The sequence below is a fragment of the Grus americana genome, chromosome 1 (assembly GCF_028858705.1).
Source record: "Grus americana isolate bGruAme1 chromosome 1, bGruAme1.mat, whole genome shotgun sequence".
NCBI lineage: Eukaryota > Metazoa > Chordata > Aves > Gruiformes > Gruidae > Grus > Grus americana.
The window spans coordinates 45,362,886-45,389,652 of NC_072852.1; the positions used below are offsets into that span (position 1 = coordinate 45,362,886).

Genomic DNA, 26,767 nt, shown 5'->3' on the forward strand with positions numbered 1-26,767 from the left:
GGTATATATATTCATTCCATTATAACTCAGTGCAGATGTTGAATGTAGTTACCGGGCTAGTTGTGAAACATCACTCTTCCAGTGTAAAACATTGCCTTTCTAAATAACTGTTTCATTGTCACGTTATAAGGTGTTATGCAAAAAGGAAATTGGTTTTATGATCCAGTTGTCCCTGAAAAGCCTTCTGCAGCTGATGGGTGACCTAACTTGCTAGCGTAGTGAGTGGAAGGTTAGCGCCCAAATGTTTGCAGAAGGGACTGACTGGAAGACAGATCTGCTATTCTGTTCCTTACATTAAAAATATGCAAGTTCCTAAAGACTTCGGCATTGGGGATCTGTCTAGATGCTGTGCATTAATTTCAGAGAATCTGCAACTATCAACAAGTGAGTGTCAGGAAAGGGATGTCTGTTTGTACATTTGGAAACCTGATGTAAGGGGTAGGTGGAATACAATGTCCATTTGACAAGCGTTACCCTTCTTCAAACTGGTGCTGTTTTAACTTTCAGAACTGGGTCTTGTGACCTGTGTGTAGGTCCTGACTTGAATTGTAAAGAAACCAACCTTAGTTCAACCCAAAGATTCTTAAGCAACTTTGATTATTGGAAATAATGAAAATTCAAATAATCAAGAGGGTCACACGGTACTTGTATTGCACATAATTGGTAAAGAAAATTTCTCATCAGTACTTATTTTCCTGTATTCTTCTCAACAGTGATGATTTCTTTTCAGCAGGATTTTGAATTGAATTCCACTTTCTAGTCAGATTGGTTTTTCTCTGATAAAAAATACTGTCCTAGAAGGGGATTGCTGTTTTCTGATAGGTTTGGGAAAATGATTTTTCAATCCAGCATCCTGTTTGGAAGATATGCATTGATTTCCCAAGAAATGTAGAGCACACAGATTCATGCTATCCTTTGACAGTATTCCTTCGTGCCTTTACATTGTAAGGAAATCTTTAGCATTCAGAAACTGTTAACCTAACACAAAGAGCAGATGCTTTTGGGATTCCATCTCTGAATTAATATCTGGTCCAAGCACTAAAACCTCATATTTTTTTCATGTATATGAAAAGTCTTATTGACCCATGGGATCTGAATGTACAGCTTAGAGATTAGAGCACTGGATAAATATGAAAATGATATATCCACTCATATAATTGAGAACACAATAGAAGAAATAGAAGCAATTATAAAGACCTGTTCACAAAGTTTTAGAACAAGTGATTCTTGTTTAGAATAAGTGGACTTTCATTCAGTCTTATTCACTGTTGTCCAAAAAGCAGGGACAGTCAATGAATGAAGTTTCTTTTCTAGTTTATATTGTTTTCATTAGCAGTGGATCAGAGAGTCAAGCAAATCCAAACTAATTTTCAGAAATTTCAGATTCTCCTTCTCCCCTGAGGGTTTTTCGATTGAGAGCTCTTGATTAGAAATGTTTGTCAGTTCCCAGATCATGCAGATCTTACTGGTACATCAGGTTAACAGTGATGCTGTGTTCCCTTCCTCTCAGTAGCAAACATAATTACTATGTTTTGGTGATAGGAAAATACCTTTCTCACCTGATCTGTTACAGTATGGTTTTTATCTCTTGCCATGCAATATGTAAAGCAAGATATACTCCATGGTACCACTTATTTTCCTCCTAACACAGAAGAGAATCTGTCCCTTCCACTGTCTTTTCCACTTCACTGTTCTCTATGAAAAATATCCTTTTTCATTCTGTTCCAAGGAAAAGAGTAAAAAAGTCTTCAGTATAGATACTGTGCAGAAAATGAAGGTCCCAAACTGCTCAATAAATTGTGAGTTTCTCTTCCTGCAACTTTCAGTGTGGTCATGGATGGGGTATGTTAGATCACTTTGATATTGTGTCACCACTGTAACTGTAGCTTGGGTGTTCTGCTCCTTGGAAGGAAAGATCAGGATCTACAATAGTGCAGGGAAAGTGCATTATGTAGAAGAAGGAACAGGGAAAGATGGGGAAACAACTAAGCAAACTTAGCCTGTCTTTATTAGCATTGAGGGTTGATACTTCTCATTCTGTGTCCCACAGCTGGAGTTAGGCTCTAGCTTAACTATGCTATGTTAATGCTAATTTTCAGCTACTTACTAACACCTAACTTAAAACCACCACAGGTTTCTGTAATTTTGTTCTTGCTCCTGCTTCTTCTAGCACTTGAATAGTCATTTAATGACTGCTGAAGTGGGAGATGAATGCTATGGAAGCTGAGAAACTTCACACTGAAACCAACTGTAATTTCCTAATGCAAGAGAACTGAAAATAGTCTTGACCATACTGATCAGATATAAAAATAGAGCTGAAGACAAACCTGCTTTGTTTTGCTGATGCTTCCGGGTGGTGTGGACGATGAATTCTAGGCCAAGTGACCTGACACTTGGAACATCTCCAGGATGATAAAGCCATGTTTTTAAAGTAATAGTCTCATACTGTGTTCCTGTTCATGTTTACAACCACCTACACTTTGTTTTCAACCACCCGCACTTTGTTTTCTGTGGCTCAGAGTTACAGCAGCATTTAAAAGTAATTTCTATAGATTTTTTTCTTAGAGGGAAAGAGATGAGAGCAACTGGTCTTTTTTCAAACTTAGACTCTCTGTTATATGTCTTGATAGTTTTTATTCCTCTTCTATAATAACAACTCTTATAGTATAAAAAAGTTATGTGAAATTGAACTTAAGAGGAAGCTGAGGAGGGAGGAATTTCTAGCTGACTGTGGGGATAATTAGGAAGGGGTAGGCATTACAGGGGATATTTGTGCTGTCTCGTTTGGAAGCTCTGAACAAGGTATTTCATGTTGGTGCTTCAGAGGGGATTCCAGTCCTGCTTTCCGTGGGCTCCGTGCAGGGAGCAAAGGCACGCAGTGCCAGTGTTCAGTTTATCTATCAGCAGTTAGATGGATGAATATTTTCCTAAGATTCAAAAACCAAGAGACGTTTGTCTTCTCACATCTCCCCTGGTCCCTACTCCCCAAAAACCACTCCAAAATGCTGTGGTTAGTAAAACTTGAATGTTTATAGGTGGTGGTGGAGAGGACATCTGGATTATGATCACAAAATCTTGCAGCAGTTTGATTCCCACTCCTTAGATTGTTACTTTGAGTTTATTTTGGCAACACTGAAAACTTAGGTCTGACTTTTCTACCCTGTTTCTTTTTGAGCCTTTTTGTTATCCTAAATAGTTCTCACCAAGAAATACTAGTGAGATCTCCAGGATTATAAAAGAGGTATTCCTGACTTCATTATTTACAGTAAATTTTGTTAGGGACTACCTCTTCTCTGATCTTCCTGACCAATGTCATGCTGAAGAACATTTGGCATTTATTCACCTTCCAAACCTCTGAATGTGTAGCTCCAAAACAGAACAGATATTGCTTTACAGGGATAATCAACCAAGAATGGATTGATGTTTTTTTCTGGAATTCATTCTTCGCAAGTATATTGACTCATGAAATAACCCTTGAAGTACATCTGCCCTACACGGCATTTCTATCATGACTTTGCTGTAGGCAGTTTCTTACTGGCATGATATAACCTTATACCCATAGCAGAATAAACTACAGGTGTAATGCAGAAAGTGTTTATTTCTGACTGTCTTCTATGGAATGGAAAATGTTCCCTCTTGAAGAATGCAAATTTCTGTAATGAACTTACATTTATTAGATAAAACATAAAAGCTCCTGAATTCTAAATCTTCCACTGCTTCTCTGGGGTTTTTCTTTTATTTTATTATTTTGATGTGCTGAACTAGAAGCAAAACTTAGGACCAATACATATTTAATAACACTAAGAACAATCTTAACTGACAGTATTTGCGTTCTCTTAACAGAATCTGGTTCTGCAATTACTGCTTCCTGTATTGGTTTGGGGAACTCTACAACACCTCCACCCGGACAGGCAGGAAAACCCGTGCCAGGATACAATGGTAAGACTGTGCTAAATATGATACTAGAAAAGGATATTGCTTATATTCCTAAGTGCTCTTTGATTTTCATACCTCGTAGGGAAAGCAAATTACAGTCTTTTTAACACATTTTCCTCCTCCCTGTAACAGGAAGCTCTGCTTTTTTGTGGAATGTGATTGCGAATAAGAAATTCAGAGTTATATTCAAGAAAATTGATCAACTACTCCTGCCTTTGTTATATGAAAAGGCTAGCACATACTTCTACGCTGGATGTAACAAAGATATGAAAAAAATACTGTGCTTTAAGGCTTAATTTACGGTTGCACTGTTTTAAATGAGAGCAGCAGTAACATTTGTATTGGCAAATCAGGAAGAAAAATGTTAGTAATAACCCTCAGCAAAAGAGGAAATGATAACTAGACAAATAATTGCTATAACTTGCACTTTGAGTGTTCTGTTATACCTGTGTTTTCAATGTTCAGAGCCTAAATTGTTTTGGTTTGGGAGATATACATCGAATAATTATGTCTCAGAGACACATTGATTCGATTGTTAGATTTTTCTTTTGGCCCTACAATTTTATATGAGAAGTTTTCTGAAGTCCATAAAGAAAATTCTTACTGAGCTCTGTGTCTTCCACAATTGCATCATAGTGAGCTAACAAGCAGCTTGGCAAGGATATAAATCTTCTATTGGAACTCATCTCATATTTTTAAAAGAAAATCAAAAAATCAAGGCCAGTTTTCTGCCTTTTTGTACAGGTATATGGTCTCCTATTTGAGAGAGTTGTTAAGCATATTGTCTTTCAGTACTTGTGAAGCATTTTTATTTCCAGCTGGGAGAAATGGCAGGCTATGGACCAACATTAAAAGGATGAGCACTCCTTGTCTGGAAGGTATTTCCATGCAGAGGGTGCAGCCACAGGATTAAGAATGCAAAAATATTTTCATACCTAGGAACCCTGATTTTAACACAGTTTTCAATAATTACTTGAAGTCTGAAAAATAACTAAAGTTCAAACCATCTTCAGGAAAAGTTCTCACATTATTGGGCAGAAAGAGCTAAGCTGTTTTTTCTTCTAATACATACAAGTGGAAGTAAACATTAAAGAAAAGAAACATTTTCAGCAGCTCTGGGTTTTGGCATTTACAATTATGGCATGAAGACAAGCAATGGCTTAAAAACAACATTAAAACAAAGCCACGAAGTTTGTCCAGAGCTGCAATAAATAGGGAAGAGTGAAGGAATGTAATTGCATCACATATGCTATCAGATGGTAGTCAGGCCTAGAAAAAAATACGAGTAGCAAGAATATAAACATTTCCTATGAATTTTTTTGAACATTAGGCCTAATGTAGGTAAAGAATTTCTTCAAATAGAATGAAGGAAATGTCTTTAGCATGCCTTAAAAGGGAAACATAAAGTGAGCATGAAAACTCGCTAAAGATTTATGAAAGAACTTTACCTCTTTCAGTCTTTGGTTTGAGGCCAATTATGTCCTGTAATGCAGCCGTTCATAAAATAGTGGATCTTGAAATTACTCTGTACTCACAGCTGTCTTGCTGTTACCCACTTCTGTTTTGGTGTTGTTTTCCTGCTGTTGCTATATTAATTAGAAGAGATCCTTATGCCATTTAGAAGCATAGATTCTGTATTTTTAGATTATACATGCCACTGTTAATGGTTTTGGATGCTGCTAAAGTTATGTTGTATTTATGCTGTGATATAAACAGTTACAAAATCTACTTTTTAAAAAAAAAAATGCAGCCAAATTCTTTCCTGTCACATTATTGCTAAAATAAACCAATTTCTTTGCTGATTTTGTAGAATATAAAGAATAAAACCAGTGTTTAGCTATGATATTGAAGTGCAGTGGCACAAATTGCATTTAAAAGTGAATCAAGATACCATATTAATTTCTAGCTCTGTTGCCTTAAATCAGACATTATATGGTGCTTTCCCTTTGATCTACTTGAACCCTTTCCAGATAATTTCATTGCATTGTTTTCAAACTGAAGCAAGTCCCACATTTTAAAGAATTAAGTCAGTTCTTGAGTAATTCAGGAGTGAGCAGTATTGTATCTCCCTTCCCCAAGTTTTTGTACATTGATATACACTGCTTGCAAGGAGGAGAATAAATGCTGGAATTACTACCTTGATAAAATAGTTACAATAAACTGATTAAATTTTAGTTTAGTATAATAAAAATAGGAAAAAATAGGAGAGAAAGCATTGAAAACTACACGTGAGTGGGTCTCATTGTGTGTTCTGAGTCTGAATTCTCCAAATCTAACAATACTATGTTCTTACACATGTTCTTACACCATCTGAAAATATATAAGGAAAAAAAAAAGTGTTGACAGATTATAAATGGGTTTTATTTATGCTATTCTGGCTGTTTTCCTAAGTGTCTTCTATGTGTCTAGTCATCCTTTTGATTTCCCATCCCAGTTACTCCTTCCAAGTCACTGATTTGTAAAATTGGCCTTGTGTACTTGCTTGTGTCTATGTGCCGAGCCATTGCTTTCAGCAGGCTCTTCAGTTGCTTAAAAATGACCATCCTCTTTGAAGGAGTGGCTTCAGCCAGAAATAGTAAATTACAGATGTTGATATTCTTTGGACAGATAGGATATCATATTACTCATAAGAATCTTAGCAGGGTTGTAGTCAGAAGTCTGTCATCCTCTTTTCCCTGTTTCCTCTGGAACTTTTTAATACAGAAAGTAAGATTATTTTTAGTAATTTAGATCCAGCTGAACATTGCTTTCTTTGCTTGGGCATGCTTCAAAAAGCATGTTTTTAAATCCATGTCAGCCCAGTCTGTCAAAACCTTCCCTCTCTGTTTTTCCATGGTTTAGTCATTTCACTTTGTTTAATTCAATTTATCACAGGCCGAGTTGCTATCTGTCATTCCTTCCTTATGCCCACACCTTCAGGTGGAATGGCTGGTTGTAGTAGATTTCCCAGATGACTTGCTACGGAAGAGGCCATTTCAGGTGTTTTTCCTCAGAAAGCTTAGTACCAGGATACGATGCTTTCACAGAAGGTGATGGGCCAGTGTCATCCAGGGAAAAGGCTGCTGTTGGGAGGTCTGGATTCTTTGCTGCACGCTAGCGTTGCCCTGCTGTGCGGCTTTGGGTAGTTCACGAGTTACTTTACTACTTTGTGCTAGACTAGAATAAGCCTTGTCAGCTGGGGAACATCTTTGTGGGTCTCCTGAGAGCCTTTGAAAACCAGGCACTGTCCTCCACCTAAAAATACACTACTTAACAGGAGTTCTCTTCCTATATTGCTTTTTTACAGTGATGATTCTGGATGAAAATAAGGAACCAGTAAAGGCGAAGACTTTGGGAAATATTGTGGTGAAGTAAGCAAACTAAGTATCTTACAGCTAAAAGAACCTTCCTACATGGGTTGCTTGGCTTTTGACTGAAGTTTTTATTTATATATATAAGAAAATTGAAGTAATGAGGATTGAAAAGCATGTCTGTCTCTGATATTGATACCAACTGCCAGAACTTTTTATGTCCATTAATGTTGAAAAATTGCAGATGAAATTGTGTGAGTGAATGAGTGTGGATTGGTGTGTGGTTTTTTTCTTAGACTACAGCAAAGTTTACCAATTTCTTAATTACCAGCCTGTTGGCACAGGATGAAGCCTTCCTGTTGTGATGTATGAGTATGTTATCTTTCAGTTTACTGAACTAGTACAGCAGTGCAGATTGACGTGCTTTGGTTTATGGATGTGATACTGCCTCCTCTTTCACTATTTTCTAATCCCAACTGATGTGCATTCTTAAAGGGGGGATGTGTATTTTCTGTTCTCTGTAGAAACAGCAAGATGTCTCTGTGTGTGCTTTGCATGAAACAAACAGTGTTCAGTTATGGTAGTCCTTGGACAAAATACATACAGGAAAAGATTTGAGCAAAAAAAGAAATAAAAAACCCCTGCTGTGCATCACATAGGTGATTTTTAGTAGTATTTACCAGACTCCTATCAGATAAGTTCCATAAGCTTTAATATTCTGGTTGAAAGTACACCTTTCTTAGCACCTTTTCTTAGATAAAGGGGCCTCTGTTTAGGTAACACTATGAATATAATTTTTATTTCTCTTATCTTACCTTCTGCTGTCTCACTGTTGCCAGAACCTTTCCTTACTTCTGTAAGGCTCGATAGGCTACTGCTCCCCACAGCCCGTGCCACCTCTGAATTCTGGATGTTTCACAGGCTTTTAGTCAAATGGCTTTTTTCTCAGACAGATACCTACTTTGTGATTCACACGTTAGCTGCAGTCTTCTCTGTTTTCAGTCATAGGAAATACTTCCGTTCTGAATGCTTCCTCACTGCCAGCAAATACAAGTCCCGAAAGAAATACGTTCATCCACTTCTTTTCTGGTAAAATTTAGGAGAGTTACTGTAATTGAAATGGCCTCAAGTTGCATCAGGTAAGGATTAGATTGAATATTAGGAAAAATTTCTTCACCAAAAGAGTTGTCAGACATTGGAACAGGCTCCCCAGAGAGGTGGTGGAGTCACCATCCCTGGAGGTGTTCAAAAAACGTGTAGACGTGGCACTTCGGGACATGGTTTAGTAGCATGGTGATGTTGGGTTGACGGTTGGACTTGATGATCTTAGAGGTCTTTTCCAAGCTTAAAGATTCTATGATTCTAATTCAGACTCTTCACTGCTTGCTTAGGTAAATGGAAGGAAATACAAAGATTAGCATTAACCTTCAGTGAACTGAAATTCTGTCAAAAGCCAAAGCGTTGGGGCAGATGTACCGATTTTGACGAGTTGTTAAAGAGAAGTTAGCTGAGGACTGAGGCAGCGGCCACGTGAGCTGGAGATGACACAGGTAGGAGCTGCAGGCACTGGAGCGTGCTGCAGACCCGCAGCACAAAATGCGGGCTGGCTGGCTGCGTAGTGCTTGCTTGGGACTTGGAGTTGCCGAGGGGTGGAGGTTTTTTGCTCACTGTACTACTGATCTAATGTAACTAGGCCACTGTGGAGAGTAAGACAGTATCAAGTTAAGTTATTGTACTGTGTGACACAGACGTTTGGTTTCAGGATGAAGTCTATACCTTGCCTAATTTTCAGCGTCTTAAGCTAAGCCACCAGGACACACAGGCATGTGTTAAATGCACACATGATCTCTCCTGAAGCAGCAGACTCATATTTAGATGTAGTTTTCCTGTGACACGTGCAAGGTTGGACATTTGTTCCACTGCTGAGTATGAATAATTAAAACTGCTCCGTGGTTTGCAGTATCAGTAATCCAAGTCAGAGTGGAGGGCTACCTTTTGAAGCTCTCACTTGTGTAGTGCCTGATGCCATAATAAAATGTAAGCATGTAAGCAGTGGAGAGAGAGAAAGGTATTTTGTAAGAAAATTAATCCTAGCTGTCTTAGGCGTTCAGCTAGGATGCACTAAATTGCCTGCCAGATGTGCTGATGTCTCTCCCCTGGCTGCGGGGGTGACACAGCCAGCTTAGGGTAGGTGCTCAGCCTTATCTACCAAAAGCGAGGTGAAATGAACTCCATCCTTAGCAACTCTGCCAAGCAGGCTGAATTATATTTACTAACAGGTAATGTTGGTAGACGTGTGCATACATTTCTGAATCATTACTATCTTTAAATACCTGTCAGGAGTGGATATTGCCATATTAGAAGATCCTGTTGTGGTTATTGTCAAACTCTTAAAGCTAGAATTTGTTTTCTGTAATGTGGCCCCACATTTAGGCATTAAGGGATTACAAGTGTTTATATATTGATTTTTTTATTGTTGTTTGATTTGTTTTATCTTGACTGCTGATGCAGTCAAATAAATTGATAGGGAGAAAGAGGGGATTTTGTTTTGTTTTTTTTGCATTGGATTGCTCAAAGAGTAATGGCACAGCAATACTATTATTTTATCATGTCCATATGTATTGTAAGGTCCATTCTGAAATAAGGAAGAGAGTAGGGGGCAAAGAAATCACATTGTATCATTAACATAGTCGATATGAAACCAATTCTGAGGTAGGTTCTGAGCAAAAGGTACCCCGCTTTCTCTTCCAGCCTTTTTTCTGACAATCTTTTGAGAAAATAGGAGCTCTTAAAATTCATTCTGCAGCTTAACCAAAAAAAAACCCAACCCCAAAACCCAACAAAACAAGGCAAAGGTATTGATGACCTTTAGAAGGCCAATTGTGGGGTTTTTTTTGTTTTGTTTTTTTCTTTTTTAAACACTTCCAACATTTCGGTCTGGACCGTTAAAAGAAGTTGAGTTTAGGTTATTATGGTTCACAGTGTCTTAACATTTTGTTCCAGGTTTCATTCTGGTAAGTGACAATTTGCTGCAGTGTTTAGTTGGTTTTCTGGTCATAAATATCTGTGTCCTTTAGGTTAAGGCATCACATTTTTTTTTTTTCCAATCTCATGCTTCAATTCATCTCAGCAGTTATTTAGCTGTAAACTTTTTTAATTTTTTGATTAGGGCTGGTTTTCATAAAGCCCTCCTGCAAAGAAGCCTTTCCTCTCTTCATCTCTTCAGCAGTCTGCTACGTGTACAGACCCCTTAAAAATAGTGGGGATGATCCTTGTTACTGGCAGCATTTGTTTGTCACCCCAGGGACACATCCCCGTGCAGCTAGAAGAAAATGGGGGAGTCGGGATAGTTTCAACTATTACTCTGTCATACACTCAGCAGCAAAATACAGCGTACCATTTTAGAAAAGAACACAGATGTTTATCTGCAGCATACGTGAGTTGAGAAATATTCTTTAGTATTTCTGAGAGAGGAGAATGGCCACGCACTGCCTACAATACTAACTGTGCAAAAGTGGTATGCTGCTGCTCTTGGTTATTTTTATCCCAGCCTAACGCCCGGTAAAGACTGTTGAGGGTTGCTTGAGGCCTGCGGTGCTCATAAGTATAGTATTTAAAATATTCTTGCAATAGAGTTTTAAACTTTGACTCCTGCAGGATAAAATTAAATACTTTAGAAAGGTAATTCTTACACCTAATTACTCCATCTTCCTGCCCCAGGTACGTTCTTTTCTTTACTCATCTGCCAACTGATATGTGAGGTTTTTTCATATAACCATCATCTATGCACTTTGGAAAGATTTTTGCTGATAAGAACTCTCATACAGGCTAATTTACCTGGACAATGCAATAATCTTTTTGACTTCAAAGGTCTTTCAGGATAAAGTAATCAAATGCAGTGTCACAACATCTATGATGAAAGGGCAAGGGAAAATGAAGACGACTGCAGCTCATGAGGACGGGCTTGCATGAATTGTTTCTAAATTTTCATTTTGTTGAGCTGGAATCTTTGGACATGAAAGAATTAACTGAGGATTTATTCTGAAGTGAAAATGATAGCAGCAATGACCTCCATTTCCATTAGCAAGACCAGTCTGATTTAGTGACACATGTCTGCTTGCATTTCTGACTTGCCTGTAATTAATACACGCTTGAAAATGTGTGTGTGTATGTGTGTGTATGTAATCATGATTAGCCATGAGAATTTTCAAAGTTGCCTGTTCTCATAAGGAACATTAGCAAAGAGAAATCCATTTAAATTCCAGTGCAGTGGGAAACTCAGTTTTACTCTTATAATATAAAGGTTGCAAACCCATTAGGTTTATTTTAGGAAGCAGTTGTCAGCACTGTCTGATTAGCTAGTGTCATTCTTTATGTTCACTCACAACAGCAAGAGGACTACATTTGCCATATACTCATTCTATCCAGAGAGTGATGCCTGCCAGTAAATTTCCCGCTAGATCCTAGTTACACTTCCTCTAGTGTTTGTATAGTTAATTTTGTGCTGTAATAATGGAGGTTTATGGTATAAGTACTTACAAATGTGTTTTACTATCTCTGCTGCACAGAATCACATAAATATTTCTGTTCCATATTCAGAAAGAGGTGGGACAGTGTAGTTACCTCATACAGCGATTCTGAAATGCTTTAGTTGTGTTGGTTGAATTGCATTTAACTATAGTGACTGGTGAAAGGCTCTGCAGATGATTAATGTTGTGGGTTTTTTTCATGAATTTGGAATTAGCAGAGGAAGAGGAAGGAAAATTATATTGTTCTGTCAGTAGTTAAAATGATTCCAATGATGACCCACCCCACTATATAGAGTAAAATCATGCAAAACTGTATGTACAGTGCTGTCAGAATGTCAAGTATTCAACAATAGTATTTATTCATGAGGTTTGGTAAAGAAAGGGTCATGATAAATTTACAGCTTTTTATAACTTTAGATTTTGAGTTAGCCTAATAGAAATGTGACAGGAATTTTGAAGCAAATACCATGAAGTTAATATCCTTTAGTGGAAGAGATGTTGTTCAGAAGTAAGCGACCCATTCACAGTTTCACTATTTGTGGTACTGTGTTCAGTCTTTATACAGAGAACAAATAGATGTTCAATAAAAAGATTACCTATGTGGAAGTTTGGAGCAAGCTGAAGCCAGGAATGTAATCATTAAGATGCACAATAGAAAGAGCTTAAAGGGAAGAAAATGGAAAGAAAGAGATGTCATCTTTTACAGCACACTGTAGTACCTTGGTATCCTATTAAAGAAAAATCTTGTCAGACTTGATGGGTCAACACATGGACATTCTAACTTGGGATATGCACATGAGAAAGGTCACAGCTCTCGTTTGCGCTCTTCCCCTTCCCAGGAAGAAAAGGAAGCCAGCAGGTGATGCAGTGTGAAAGGAAGGGTAGGCTCCATCTGAAGCCAAGAGAGGGGTATATGGCCTTAGCTCAGAAAACAGACAGTTAAACAGAAGCTACCTGAGATGCCAAAATAGCCGCTGAAGATCTTATCATTACGTTGTGTCTCAGTAATGAATGCTGTCAATTTTTCTCTTTTTGTACGTGTGACACTATTGCTGTTCTGTGCTTTTAAAAGAATATATTCTTTTATCATTAAATTTGATCCAATGATAAAAAAAAATACTCAATATTCTGAAATTTCCTTCTATGAATGTAATAGTCCCCAAAATTCAAAACACTCTAAGAAATGTCTCTCATGTGTGATTGTTCTAGAATATCTGAAGGGGATTTAGCTCTATCTCCATTGCTTGAGTTAATTTTATTTTTTGTCATTTTAATGATGTGCTTTGCCATTTTGGAAGTGGTGTTTAATGTTTTCCTATTAATTTTTAAAATATAAAATAAACAAAAAATTTACATAAGGTGGTAGAAATTTAAAGGCAACCCAACAGAGGACATGTTCCAGACCAGTCTGAGTGGCTGCCCTCAAGGAAGATTACTGGAAAGAAAAGGGTTGCTTGTAGAAACACGTAAAGAAAGTGTGTCATCCTGCATAGACCACTTGCAATACATTCTTGTAAGCAGAGGTCATACAGTGAAAATTTGCTAGGTTTATAAGGTGAAGGACTGTACCCTAGAAAGCAGTGACTTTCAAAGGAGCTTTTTATGTGAAAATGGATAAACCTCTGAATACACAAGATCTTTGAATGAAGTGTAGCTGCTAGTTTAACTAAGCAGGCAATATGATCCCTTGTTACTCAGTAGGGAAACTGAAAAGGAGCTATTACTATTATCTGTGGATATGATGTTAGTAAAACTATTAATGCATTATGTTCAGTTCTTAGGTCTGTATTTCAAAAGGCTATTGAGAAACTGGTTGGGTTTTAGAGAAGATATGAATGAGAGTGACTTCAGTGCTGGAAAGCTTGGTTCAAAGAAACAGTTTAACTTGTGGTATGTAGTTTATCCAAGATCAGTTACGTGATGACTTTATCAAGGTCAGGAAATACCCACAGGACAAAGACATCTCTGAGAGACTGCTGTTTAATCTAGCATAAGGAGATTGGAAGCTGAAGCTAGATATGTTTAGATGAGAAGTAAACCACATAATTTTAACAGTGAAATTGTTAAACCATTGGAACAAATTCTTGGCAATATGGTAGTTTTCTTTGACACTTCTAAGTCAAACAATGGATATCTGTCTTAAAGATACACTGTAATTTAACCAAAAGTTATGGCCTTGAGGCAGGATTTAGTAGATGACGTCCTTTAAACTGTGTTATGTGGGAGGTCAGATTAGATGATCGTGATGAATCTGTGCAAAAGTTTGCTCTCCCTGCCAGCCTCCCATGGGTTTTTTTATCCGCTTTGTCTTTTCCCTTTACAAGTGAAACAATGCGTAGGACTGAGTTTGGCCAAAGATGGGTTTTCTAACAGATTTCTGGCTGAATACATGTGAGTGGCATTTGAACTTTCTTTACTTTTAGCCTTTTCCAAGCACTTTCACTAGGTTTTTTTTATGCTTTCTCTCTTTCCCACTAAACTGCAGGGGTTTTTTTTCTGCAAAATCCACACTGAAACCAACTACTTTTGTGACCTCTTGCAGCTAATTAAAGGAATATTTCAGGCAAACTGGTGAATATTTGAGATGGTCTCTCTTTTCTGGCCCCTTCTCCACCCTTTTTTCCAGTGCTGTTGTTCCTTGTATCTGAAAAAGCTTCTAAATTCCAGATGGCTTTCGAACTTGCAATCAGAAATTTTTAAGAGTGATGTTTATGCACAGCAATACATAAATGCTGAGTAATAATATAGCTGCCAGTCAAGATGATTTAGCTCCATTCACAAGCCCAAACTCATTTAACAATGGCTTATACTTGCTTTGACTGGCTGTAATGAACAGCCTGTGAGTACCATTGCCTACCATAAAATAAAAGGATGTCTTTTCTGGAATTCAGCAAGGTAACATCTCTAAGAGGTTTTGACTTTCATTTGTACTTTCAGAAATCTGCTTTTCTCTGTAAATTATCTTTTGAGTGCTGTCTCTATAATTGCTTTGTTCCATCAACAAGGAATCTTGCATCATTTTGAGCAGCATCCTGAAAGAACGTGACACACAGAGTCAGATTTTCTTGGGCTAAGCTAAAGGTGGGCTGTTCTGTGTAAGGTCAGCCACCATTGTATGAAAAATAAATGAACTGTAAAACGATGCTTAAAAAACAGGTAACGATTGTCGTTTAAAATTCTCTAACAGAAAACAGTTACTGTGAAAGCAGTTCAGAGTTTTTCTGTGATGCTGCCAAGCTCATCTAGTCTTAGTTTCTCCACTTTGTAATGAAATTACCTTCTTATCTTTGTAAAATGTAACCAGAGTGGATCTTTGTAAAATGAGCCCATATAATTTACATCATTAATTTACACAGTTTACCTAGCTTTCCTGATGCTGTTCTAAATGTATTCAACCTTGAAATGAGAAATGGGCCTGGATCTGTATTCCTGCAGTTCTGCTATTGTCACCTTAATTTCACTGGAGTAAATGGAGAATAGCATCATTTGTAGTGTTGTTGCTGTACTGGTGAAAAATTGGCATGAGTGAGATCAAATTTCAGACCTGTACATCTTTTTTTGAAGTTTGAAATCCAAAGGTAAACTTTTCTCAAGTTCAGGTGCTTTGATTCAGTTCAGTGTAGGTTTTTGGCTTGAATCTGCTCTTGGTTTTGAAACTGTGCCTATCCTTTGCTAGTTATATGGGATGAGCTGTCTGTAGTTAACCTGATCCAATATAGCTGGTAACACATTCATAGTTTAGAAAAAAGCTGGCAAGCTCATCTTGAATTTGTGTTTGTTGAAGCTTGTGACTGTCTTCTCCAGAAGGAAGAAACAATGATGAGAGAGAAGATGATGCCAGCGTTATGACCATATGAAAAATCCAAGCAGGAATAGTGTAAGGGAGGGCTTATCTTTAAACTGATAGCAAATCTAAAGGCTCAACGCTGGCTGGTTTATAGTTTGGTATGCAGGATGAGAGAGAAAAGTTAACCGATAGCTAGAGAAATACAGCAAATACTTCCCAAAGAGAAACCAAGCAAAGCAACTTCTTTGCATATTGTGGAAACGATGATGAAGGAACCTACCTCCTGCTATTTTGGTCGTCTCTGCTCCTGTCATTTGTGAAAAGAAAGCAGGCTCATGTCTGGGGCAATCGTGTTTACTTATGCATAGCTGGCATTTTTTGGTCAATATGTCCTCTTAATAAAAATAACCCCAAAAGTCCTTGAGTATCAACTCAATGTTTGGACAAAGAGGCAGCAGTGTTTAAACATAGAACTTTTGCACGTGTGTGCTGGTTCCTAGGGAGAACAGACCCAAACCCAACATCTCAAAATGTTCCTTTTTTTATGGAGGGATTGAGGAAGGGAAGAGATGCTGGCTTTCAGGTTGCTGTTATTTTCTGACTATCTGACTTTCTCTCTTCTGGCTCATTTCACCTAATTATGATTCAGTTCTGCTCCCTCTGGAATTCATGGCAGCCTTCCCACTGACAATAGTAGGATGGAGGTATTTTTGACTCTGGGCATTTTAATCCTGATGTCCTGGCAAAATTCCAATACATGTAATTGCGTTCTGTCAAGCTGAATTCTACCTTTAATTTTATTAATTAATTGTGTTTGCACAGCACCTAGAAGTTCTAGTTAGTAATGATGCTAAGAACTTCACTATCACGGAAGAATTGTATGTGCCCATTGCTCTGGAATCGTTTAGTCTGAAAGAGGGACACATGGAAGATGGCATTCAGTTTTTGCTTGGTAGGTGGAATGGAGTCCTAACTGCAAGTAATCTTTTACAGAAAGCCATGGAGGCACATTGTCAGATTGTGTCTGTATTGTGCTATGATTTGTGCTATAGAAATACCTGTGGTAGCCAGTAGTTTAGCAGTGTGGTTTCCATAGGCTCACAAAATACGCACCGTGGATGTGCAATTTGCTTTAAAAAAACCAAACAAGCCAAAAAAAACCCAACCACAATAAAAATAGAGAAGCAACAAAAAAAAAGCCCCCAAAACCCCAAATGGTGGGAGCAGGGATTATATTTTTGGTGATAGGCTGCATACTTCATACTTCTGTGATTAGATTTCTAAACAATTACAGTTAGAGAAGGGAAAATGTTCTTCTGATTTCAGCAATAAAATTGGTTCTTCTATTTAATGACTAACTGCAAAGTATTGAATAGAGCTGTGGAGAAATTAAGGACTTTGTCAATATGAATTTTCCTTTCTCTCCCATCACAAGGATGTTTCAGACTGTTAAATAAATTTAAAGTGCAAAATTTGCAATGACTGAGGCTGTTATGAATTGCTATGCTATTAGCAACCAGGCAACAACCATAGTAACTACTATTCTCTAGTGGTTTTTCTTGAATCTAAATAAGAGATTTTTCTTTTAAACTCATATTTACACAAACACCAGGATCAATATACTGTTTTTATAATTTTTTTTTTCAAGGCAAATATTCTATAGGTTGTGTTTGTGTATCACAAGGATGCTCACTAACCTGGAAGGGCTTACGATAGGCCAGTGAATTCCCTCCAGGTGGGCAGAAGCCAGCCTGCCCTCCTGAAGTCTGGATGACTACCTGTGAAGTGTCTTGGCATTTCTGGCCTTATGTTAACCATACTTTCAGGGAACGTGATTTATAGCGTGTGTTGAGCCAGAACCCTCAGAGAAAGTAGTAATATTTATAGTAGTATATTCTATTATGCTAATCGAGCTGAATTAATCTGAAAAAAACTGAGATTGTAAAAAAAAAAAAAAAAATCATGGATTTGAATCATTACTAGATAATATGGCTTGTACTCTTTATACCATGTTTAGGTTGAAAATATATACATTTACAAAAAGAATAATTATAGATATATAATGTAAGAACTGTACATGTCACTGAGCTGGTAGCACCTGTTCTTGTGACCTGAACATCATAAGAGACTTGTAACGATACCAGTGTTGCTACGCTACAGAGGGGTGTTTCACTAGAGGTGCTGCCTTTTGGTGTCATAGGGGCACTATTACAGTAGAAAATAAAATACCCCTGGGTAAAGATTTGCTGCGTAGGAAGGCAGGCATATGCTAGTAAAATCTGTATGAAGCATTTATGATTTTATTTGTATAAATATCCTTGCTTGCATGTACTAGGGTTAAGCTTCACAAGACTTGTGTTGATGTGCCTGAACATGTGTCTCCTAGGCAGTTCAAGTAAGCTGTGTTTAACCCTATCAAAGCTTTGAAGGAAAAAAAACAGTTCTTTGTTAGCAGAGACATCTGTAGCTTCTCTTCTTCCGGCAGATACGGATGTGAAGTGCCCCATGTTCTGTCATGCCTGTATACGTGACTGAAGAATGGGTGTATAGTATGCACTGAAATCTCAACTAATAAAGCAATGCAAAATCTTGCAGCTTCACTTTTTAAAAAAAATAAGTCCAGTTATTTTAGAAAGTTCTAAAACAGACTTTTATCAATATACTTTCAAAGAACTCCTCCAATAATTCCAATAATACTATGCATAGTTAAAATAAAAAAGCGTTTTTAGTCAGATTCTCATGACTGAAATAATTTGAGTTATATCTTTTTATAGAAACTGAAGATCTGCACATCTGATAATTCATATGTCTATACATGTGTTGAGTGTGTACGTGTGTTAGAGAAAGAGATACCTATAATAATGAAGTTGTCTGTGTCATAGCGTTTATGCACACATTCCTGACAGATGCTTAATCCTTGGAAATGTTGAAAGCTGAATGCCGATGATAACATATTCGTAGTACAGCACGTAGTGTTTACTAGACCAAACATTTTTTTGCTGAATGTGAGAGATGCTTATGTTATATAAACCTGATCTGATACAGTTCAGAGCTATATGCATGTGATCACAACAATTATATGGTCTTTTTGATGTGTTATCAGCATATAATATAAAACAACTGTTTTCTGATTGTATAGCCTATAATTATCTAAATATAAAGTATGAATGGAGAGCATGAGCTGTACTTGTTATATCTGTGTTTCTAACTACTTTCCTCTGCTCTTTTTAATTTAAGGTTGCCTTTGCCTCCTGGAGCATTCTCCGGTCTTTGGGAAAATCAGGAAACATTCCGGAAGTTGTATTTCCAAAAATTTCCAGTAAGAATTACAAAATGAATTATATAAACTTTTGGTAATCCTGCAGAACTTGATAGTAGATTTAAACTGGATAACATACAAAATTACCGTGCCTTATTTTAATGGGAGATCTTTGATACATGTGTTATAGAATTAAAAACATTTCAAAGCAAAACTTTGTTCATACATACTTTAAGTGTTTGGACACACTGTTTGGTTTTTTTTTTTTTTTTAAAGATCTCAAACCGAAGAAGTAAACCTCAGGCTTCTGAACCTAAAAGTTGGTTTATGTCATTTGATCTAAATATATAAGCATCACAACCTTAGACTAGCATAGCTTCAAACACTACTGCTGTTGACATGCAGTCATTTTAACTTCTTATCAGTCCAGAATACATGCTTGCCTACTGTGCATGTAAATACATTGGAGGCTCCTGACTGAATTGGTTGTTTCCTTGTCTGACGAACTATCCAAGGACTGGCTTCCTCCTTGCCTTAGAGATAGGTAGATTGGTCCCATGTGAATATCCAAAATGGAAGGTTTGGTTCAATAAAAGTAAACAAGTGGGTTGATCAGGCAAATTATTTTTTTGTGTGCATTTGCATTATGATGATGATGCATGTTTGGATCCAGCACACAGGAATGTTTTTAGGGGCAATTTGACGACTGTCATTGTATCGTAACAATTCCATTCTCCTTGTGTAGATTCAGGCAACATCCTTCTTCAACCCGTCAGGGATCAAAGTAAGCAGAGTGGGAAAACATCCAGGTTTATGTATTGTCTTCTGTTCTGTCTTAACAAAGACTACAAAACCTTTTCTGGAAAGGGACCTGCATGGTATATTATGACAGAAGAATGATGAAAAATATTAGAGAATAAAATCTCTCAGGCTCCAAATACATATTTCATTTGAAACAATCAGTTTTGTTTGTTGGTTTCATGGGAGACAGATGGATGTTCCTAGTTCTATTTCTGAGTTTATTTTTGGTTGTGTTGTGTCTAGGGATATTATGATACTATGGATGCAGGTTATATGGATGAAGAGGGCTATTTATATGTCCTGTCTCGAGCTGATGATGTGATCAATGTTGCTGGACACAGAATTTCAGCAGGTGCGATTGAAGAGGTGAGCATTACCTGACAGTAAAAAAGAAGAGTGAAAGATGAATAAAGAAAGCCAAGACTGAAAATCTCACAAAATCTCTCATTTTCTTTCTGGTAGTTTTGTTTGTTTGTTTTGGGTTTTTTGTTTGCTTTTGTTTTGTTTGGTTTTTTTTTTTTAAATTGCATCTGCATTGGTACTTTTAACAAAAACATTAATTGTTTCTGGTCCTTCCTATTAAGGTGCTTTCTGGGACCATAACAAACTTAGTCAACAATAAGTAGTTCGTACCATGGGATTGCTAAAACAGGCATGATTTCACATTTGAAGGTGGAGTTAAGGAGCACTATGGTAGCATGGGAAGCATTTGTGTAAGCTCTGATAACTTATTTTGGAATACATTAAGATAATGCAGGGTCAGTGTGCCAAGTAGTTTCACCAGCTACTGTAGTTACTTAGGAGTAGAAACTTTATTCCTAAAATACAGTTTTTAGTTGTTGGTTGAATTCTTTTCGCATAGACTCACATTCAGTGCTTTTTCTTGATTTGAAGAGTTTTCTTCACAGTTTCTGGAGAGCTGTTTTGTCTCTTATTGTATGAGCAGTGCTAAATGAACAATGAAAATTTCTGTAAAAAACCCCCTGTTGTTAAATTGAAAGTCATTAATGTAATACTCATGCAAGTCAAAAAGTTGAAAATAGTGCAGTTCATAATAATATCTGAATTTCATATCATTGTTCACTCACCTTTCTGGAACTGCTGTGATTGATTGCCAGTTACAAATTTCCCTGATGACATATCAATTGCTTATTCAGGGAGTATAGGAAAAAGTGTGCTGGGAGTGTACAAGGGAAAAATACACCTTTAAGAACTCTGAATTCAACTGTTCACTGAATCACAAACTAATCTGTTAGTCATTTTTTGCTTTATAATGTCTATTAGTCTAGTGACTATTTTTTTTAAAGGCTAGAAAACTTAAAAGAGAATAGAAGAAATTCTGATTACATGGAAGTGAACAAATTCAGATAAACATAAGCAATCCTTCGAGGATCGGTCAGCCAGGGAGCTGAACCAGTCGCTGCCCTGACGTGTCTATGAAGCCATAAAGGTGGCTTTCAGTCCACTTAAACCTCTTTCCCTTTGAAGTCAGTTTTTTGTGTTATTCTACTAAAGCGCAGCAGGGAATCTCATCCCTACCCCTTACTGCTCAGAGGCTGAGCTGGGCATTGTTTCTTTGCTTCAGGCTGAATCTGAAGATAGTACAAATGATGAGTTGAATCACCTCCTCAGCTGTATTATCTTTGTATCTGTTGTCCTGAGCTCAGTGTCTCTGTTTTTCTCCCTGCTAGTTAGGTCTTTCCCCTAGAAACAAAACATGCTTCATCACTACGAAATTCTAGAAGCTTTCCTATTCACCTTTTGAACAAAGCGAAAAAACAAGTGTTGTTAATGCATGCACAGCAAATTGCTAGTTAAATGGGAAAGCATTAACAAGACCACAATTAGCTCTTCAGTAAGATCAGTAAATACAGAATTAGAGGTTCATTGAATCGCCATCTAATTAAGTGACAGTCACCTTGTTGAGCAAGTATATTGTCTGCATTTACATTATAGCTGCATTACAAGCTTAACAAGTTTTTCCTTAGTGCTTTGACTAAGAATTGCAGCTTCGTTATTTTTCAAACAATTAGTTTCTTTGTCTAAGGTATCTATTAGTATCATTAGGGCTCCATCTTTACTGCAGTGCAGTAGGTGTTACTGTTTACCTTGCCAATCAGTGATTGTTAGCCATTATGGTAACCTCAGCTTGTGTCTCTCCATCCAGCTCTTCCGTCTGTCCATCTCTGGTGTCCCTGCTTGCCTTGTGCCTTTCTGAAAATGCCCAGATCAAGTCTTGCCTATCTGACGCAACAGACTTGAAAATGAGGAATTTAGTGTGAGAAATCTCTGTCCTCACAGTGGGGATGCATTAGACATCTATCCTTGTGCCCAGTGATCATTCCAGGAATGCCATTTCACTTGAAATTTTTCTTACTTTTAAACAATTTTTAAATACCTGGTGCCGATTCTGTTTTCTGTTCTTCTTTTCAGCCTGTCTTACAAAGTTTGATAATTTTTAAATTAGTGTTTACACTTTCAGTCATTTGAAATTAGCCGTCCCAAAGTCAAAGGGATGTTGATAAGAATTTGGATAGACTAGTGAAGGAAAATATTACAGTGACTGCAGTATTACAGCTTAACATAAGAATTTTATGAACAATTGACAGACTTGAATGATGCAAACAAGCTACGACAAAACAAGGTGGCAACACTTAAATCTCCACCGTAGGGGTCCTGTTGATGCCTGATAGGTAATTATGGTATTGATGGTAATGTCAGATTACTGCAGACCTTTTTCCTATGTTTTTGCGGAAAGCACAGTTTCTCTGGTTGTAGACCTTACTAGTCTACTTTTCCACAATTCATTGCATTTGTTTCTTTTTTTCTCTTTTTCTTCTTTTTTTTTTTTTTTTATGGCAATCAAGTTGCTTTGGTCAGGGTCAAGAAGTCAGAGCAGGAAAGAATGGGCATTTATAGCAGGAAATGGAATGCATTACTGAGGCTCTGGGCTAGGACTGGCCGAAGCTCATAAGTATGTGATGCATTGAAATACCATGGAGATTTGGAGTTGCATAAGATTCATTCTTGTGTGATTTGTCAGTTTGGATACAATGACTTCTGAACAAAGTAGACTGCATCTGAATTCAAGTACACTTGTGTATATTTAGCTTCAACATTTTTGCAGCAGGCTCCTCAGCCCTTCTACTTCTGGGATGAGCCCACTCAACTCCAGGCTGTTGCATGTGCGCATCCCACTTCATTCCCATCAAAAATCTACAGTTTCAAAAGGTGTGCATAAATGGTCATGCTTTTGTACTTTGATAGAACATGCCTCTAATATTAAGTATTTATTATTTGCCTTATTGTAGCTTAGGATTTTTCTGGGATCAGTTTGTGAAATGAGTATAGCTTCTGTCAAACAAAGTATGCAACACACGCTTTGTGCAGATTTATTTTGCTAAAATCTATTTGATGTGTGTTGTAGTGATGCAGCACAGTGGGATGGGGTTTGCTTCCTGTTTTGACTACAAATCTAAACGATGGTGAAATCAGCATTTAGGGTGGGTTGTACGAGATCCTTTGAATTGTTTCTTCCACCATCGGTTTCACAACCAGGTCACACTAGAGTCTCCTTTTTGTTAATCAGAACAGCAGTGATTCTGCTTTTCCTTCTTTCAGGTCTTCTGTCTTCTCTGTGCCTTTCCCATCTTCTTTCTCACTCCCATACTATTGTACAAGTAGCCAATGCAAATGTGGTGTTCCTACTTAATGAGAGAAAAAAGCCTTGTATTGTTAAAATTTCTCTCAGTCTTTCTTTCTTTCAGTCATCCCACTGCCTTTGATTTTGACAACATAGTATGTGAAGATCTGATAGGAGAAAACACATAGTGCCTGTATGCACAAATAAATTAATATGCACAGTCACATTATGTGACCTCTGTGTCGCCTTTGCGTAGGGTCGTGTTAGGTCCTTTTTGTGGCTGAGTACAGAGGATGTGTTGAAAGACTGTCGACAGCAAGATGTCCCACAGGACGCTGACATCTACGTGAAAAGAGCCAGTTACATTGGAAGAGGATTCACAGCTTCCGACTTTGTCCCAGACTTAGTGACACACACCTCAGTACGCACTGAGGCATCTTGGTGACTTTTTTCCACGAAGTGAGAACCTCAGCTGGCTAACTGGAAAGAAAAGAGTATCTCACTTTTTTTTACTAAAAGAGAGTTTGAGATATTAGTGCTACTATCCATCACTTGTGTAATTGTGTAAATGTGAAGTAGGAAGGAGGGGACTCTGGTTTAATTCCGTTTTTTGTCTAAGGAGGCTGAGACCAAATGTTTCCAAGAGAGTGAGCTGAACTGGGATGGCTGCAAGCTGAGGCTGGGCCTGTATTTGGCTTTGGTTGAAACTATACCTTTGTGCAACAAAAAATGAAAAAGATAGAGGGAATGAGCCAATATGACTTTATAGCCCTGTAGCAGGAGTTCTCCTACGTTTTTTGGTCCTTACTCCATGCACTTAACTCCATGTTATTTGTGATGTTAGACTAATGTTATTTGTTATAGCGAACATCTCACTAACGAAAACAAAGATGTGATACTTCCCCAAAGTTGTGGGGAGATCACCTTTGATTTGTTCTGTAATTGTATCTTGTGCTGCCATAGTTTTTATTTCTTGTATTTGAAAACTAAACATGTGTATGAAAGTATACACATGTGCATCTGCAGCATGTATCCTGACTAAATATTTTTTGCTGTCAAAATGTAAGAAATAAGTCTAATGTCCATGCCAATGGAATTTTTCACTGAAATGTTCAGTTATTATTAGTTCAGTTTGGTTTCGTTTTCTGTCCCTCAGTGTGTTCTCTTCCACCACGCTGTGGCAGACTGTGCTGTTGTGGGCCAGGAGGATGCTTTAAAAGGACACGTTCCATTTGCGCTGTGTGTGCTGAGAGAAGGTGAGAGCTTGATGCTACTGATGTTACTAAGACTTGCAAAAGTCTCAGAAAAGGTAAAGGATATGAACTTCTTCACTAGGTATAAAGACAGAAGAGAAGAAGATTTTGGAAGAGATTGTTGAACGAGTTCGAACTAACATTGGTCCAGTAGCAGCTTTCCAGAAGGGCATCTTTGTGAAACAGCTACCAAAAACACGATCTGGCAAGATACCACGTTCAGCTCTTTCTGCACTAGTCAGTGGAAAACCATATAAGGTAAGTTGGAGCTGTATGCTTTCATGAACTAGGCACATGTGCACATCCAAAGACACAACATCGTGGTTTCGATTCTCTAGACCATCCTCCAACTGGTCCATGACTCAGGTAGTACACTATGTTTTATTTGTACTCTGCCTTACCCAAAAGATTTTCAGGTTCCAGAGCTTTCCAGATACTTTTTTTTTCTTGATCACTTTTGAAGGCTAGATTTAGAAGATTCTCTGAATGAAATTCTATCTTACTGTTGCAGAACAGCAATCTACTATCACATGCTTCTGTATGTCCTTCTTTTTCAGATAACACCGACCATTGAAGATGCTAGCGTGTTTAAACACATTGAAGAAGTACTAAAGAAAAATTAAATGGGATAAGAGGCTGATAACAAATGTGTCAGTTACTGAAGTATACAAAGAGACTTTCTGTTAGGAAATGCCACATTTTAAAAACTAGTAATGATTTGGGACTGATTTTTTTAATTTCAGAAATGTTACTATGTTCTTTACAATATTGCCACAGCCAATGAAGCATACTTAAGTCTCTGCATGTTGTCATTATATGCTGGTTATTAAGATTGCTGAGAATTGCAAATAGAATTCATACATTTCTATAGCCTTAAAGGGAAGGAGCCACTGGATTATCTCATACGATATCATGTAACCTTACATTTCAATCCATTATTGTATAATGCGACCAGTAACTTGAGTTTCACGAAAACAGCTTACAAAAGGTAAGTTGTGAACTGATGACGGCAACAGATAGGAATTCTAATGTGAAAATAATCACAGACCTAAACTGTTCTCACTTATAAATGATGAGCCTTTATGTCTTTTAAATTTTTATAAGTTTTAAAAATTTTAAATTAGTTTTCTTGATTCCACTGATTTCTTTTTTTCCTAAGCCTTTCTACTGTAAATTAGATTCCTCTAATTTTTTTAGTCAATAACTTTCTGAAGTGCCTTTTTTGTAGAATGATAAATTCTGGCTTTCAAATCTGTGAAAATCTTGATTTGCTCCTAGTAATGTTCAATAAAAAGCATGTATTCTAAATAAACATGACCTTTTTCTAGAGTCAATGAGCTCTACCAGTGCCATAGGAAATAAAAAGTCCCTGTGTTTTCTCACTAGGGACTGCATGCAGCTGAGCCAGCCGTGTTGAATCAGGTCATACAGTCATAGAATAAACCAGCCTAGTTTCAGTCTGTGCTGTACTTGTTTTTTGCCATATAATTGCGTGATAAGGTAGCCACCCTGCTCAGCTATTTGATTTAGTTGAAAATCACAATCTGAACAGGGAGTAAAAGCATTTAAAGACTGAGTAAAGGCTAATGATGCTTTATGGTAGATATGCTATATCTATATAGATAACTGTACAGGTTAGTGGTTTATATGTGGGAGTAATTTTGTTTCTCAGATGTCCTGATAACTTTCTTGAAATACTCATATAAGTTGCAGTTAGTTGAAGATATTATTTTCTTCTCGACGGATTGTTCAAGTACCAAGGCTTTAATGGGAGGCTCATGTCAAATAACAGAGTGCCTTACAGAGACTGCGGAGTATTTTTCAGTTTCACAATGCTACAGCTTAGCAACCTATGCTGAACAGCTACAGGGCAAGAGGGAGATCTTGGGATTTGTCACTGATGGGTTTTTTAAATCAGTGAGAAGCTACAAGGGTCTTATCACAGAGAAACCGTGACACATTCACAAGGTACATGGCCATTATTTTTCTTGTACAGTGAAAGCTGAGACGTTGTGTTATGTTCGGTGTAGTTATCCCGGCTGCAGTCATCATGTTGTAATCGCAAAAGCAGGGGAGGGGAACTAATTAGTAAGAGCACAAGCCCTCTAGTAAAGATACTGTAATAGGATGTAGGAAAGGAGAATTAATTTCCTCCATCTTGTATAATTTTCTCAATGACATCTTGCATTCCTACACCAGTTTCTCCATTTTTAAGGAAAGGTAACCTGTTGTCTAGTTCGGGGCTCTTTTTTTTTAAGGGAGAGAGAAT

At 37.4% G+C, this 26,767-nt stretch overlaps 1 protein-coding gene across 3 annotated transcripts in view; it reads left to right on the top strand.

Annotated features, from left to right (window-relative positions):
* The window catches only part of ACSS3 (acyl-CoA synthetase short chain family member 3), a 90,450-nt gene extending 64,640 nt beyond the window's left edge, over positions 1–25,810 (top strand). For all 3 annotated transcript variants that reach the window (XM_054832825.1, XM_054832834.1, XM_054832844.1), the window contains 7 exons: positions 3,844–3,939; positions 7,223–7,286; positions 18,780–18,861; positions 19,846–19,968; positions 24,402–24,501; positions 24,581–24,756; positions 25,056–25,810. In XM_054832825.1, the coding sequence (XP_054688800.1) occupies positions 3,844–3,939; positions 7,223–7,286; positions 18,780–18,861; positions 19,846–19,968; positions 24,402–24,501; positions 24,581–24,756; positions 25,056–25,121 (707 nt within the window). In that variant the 3' untranslated portion in view covers positions 25,122–25,810. The remainder of the gene's footprint in view (positions 1–3,843; positions 3,940–7,222; positions 7,287–18,779; positions 18,862–19,845; positions 19,969–24,401; positions 24,502–24,580; positions 24,757–25,055) is intronic.
* Positions 25,811–26,767: the final 957 nt, after the last annotated feature.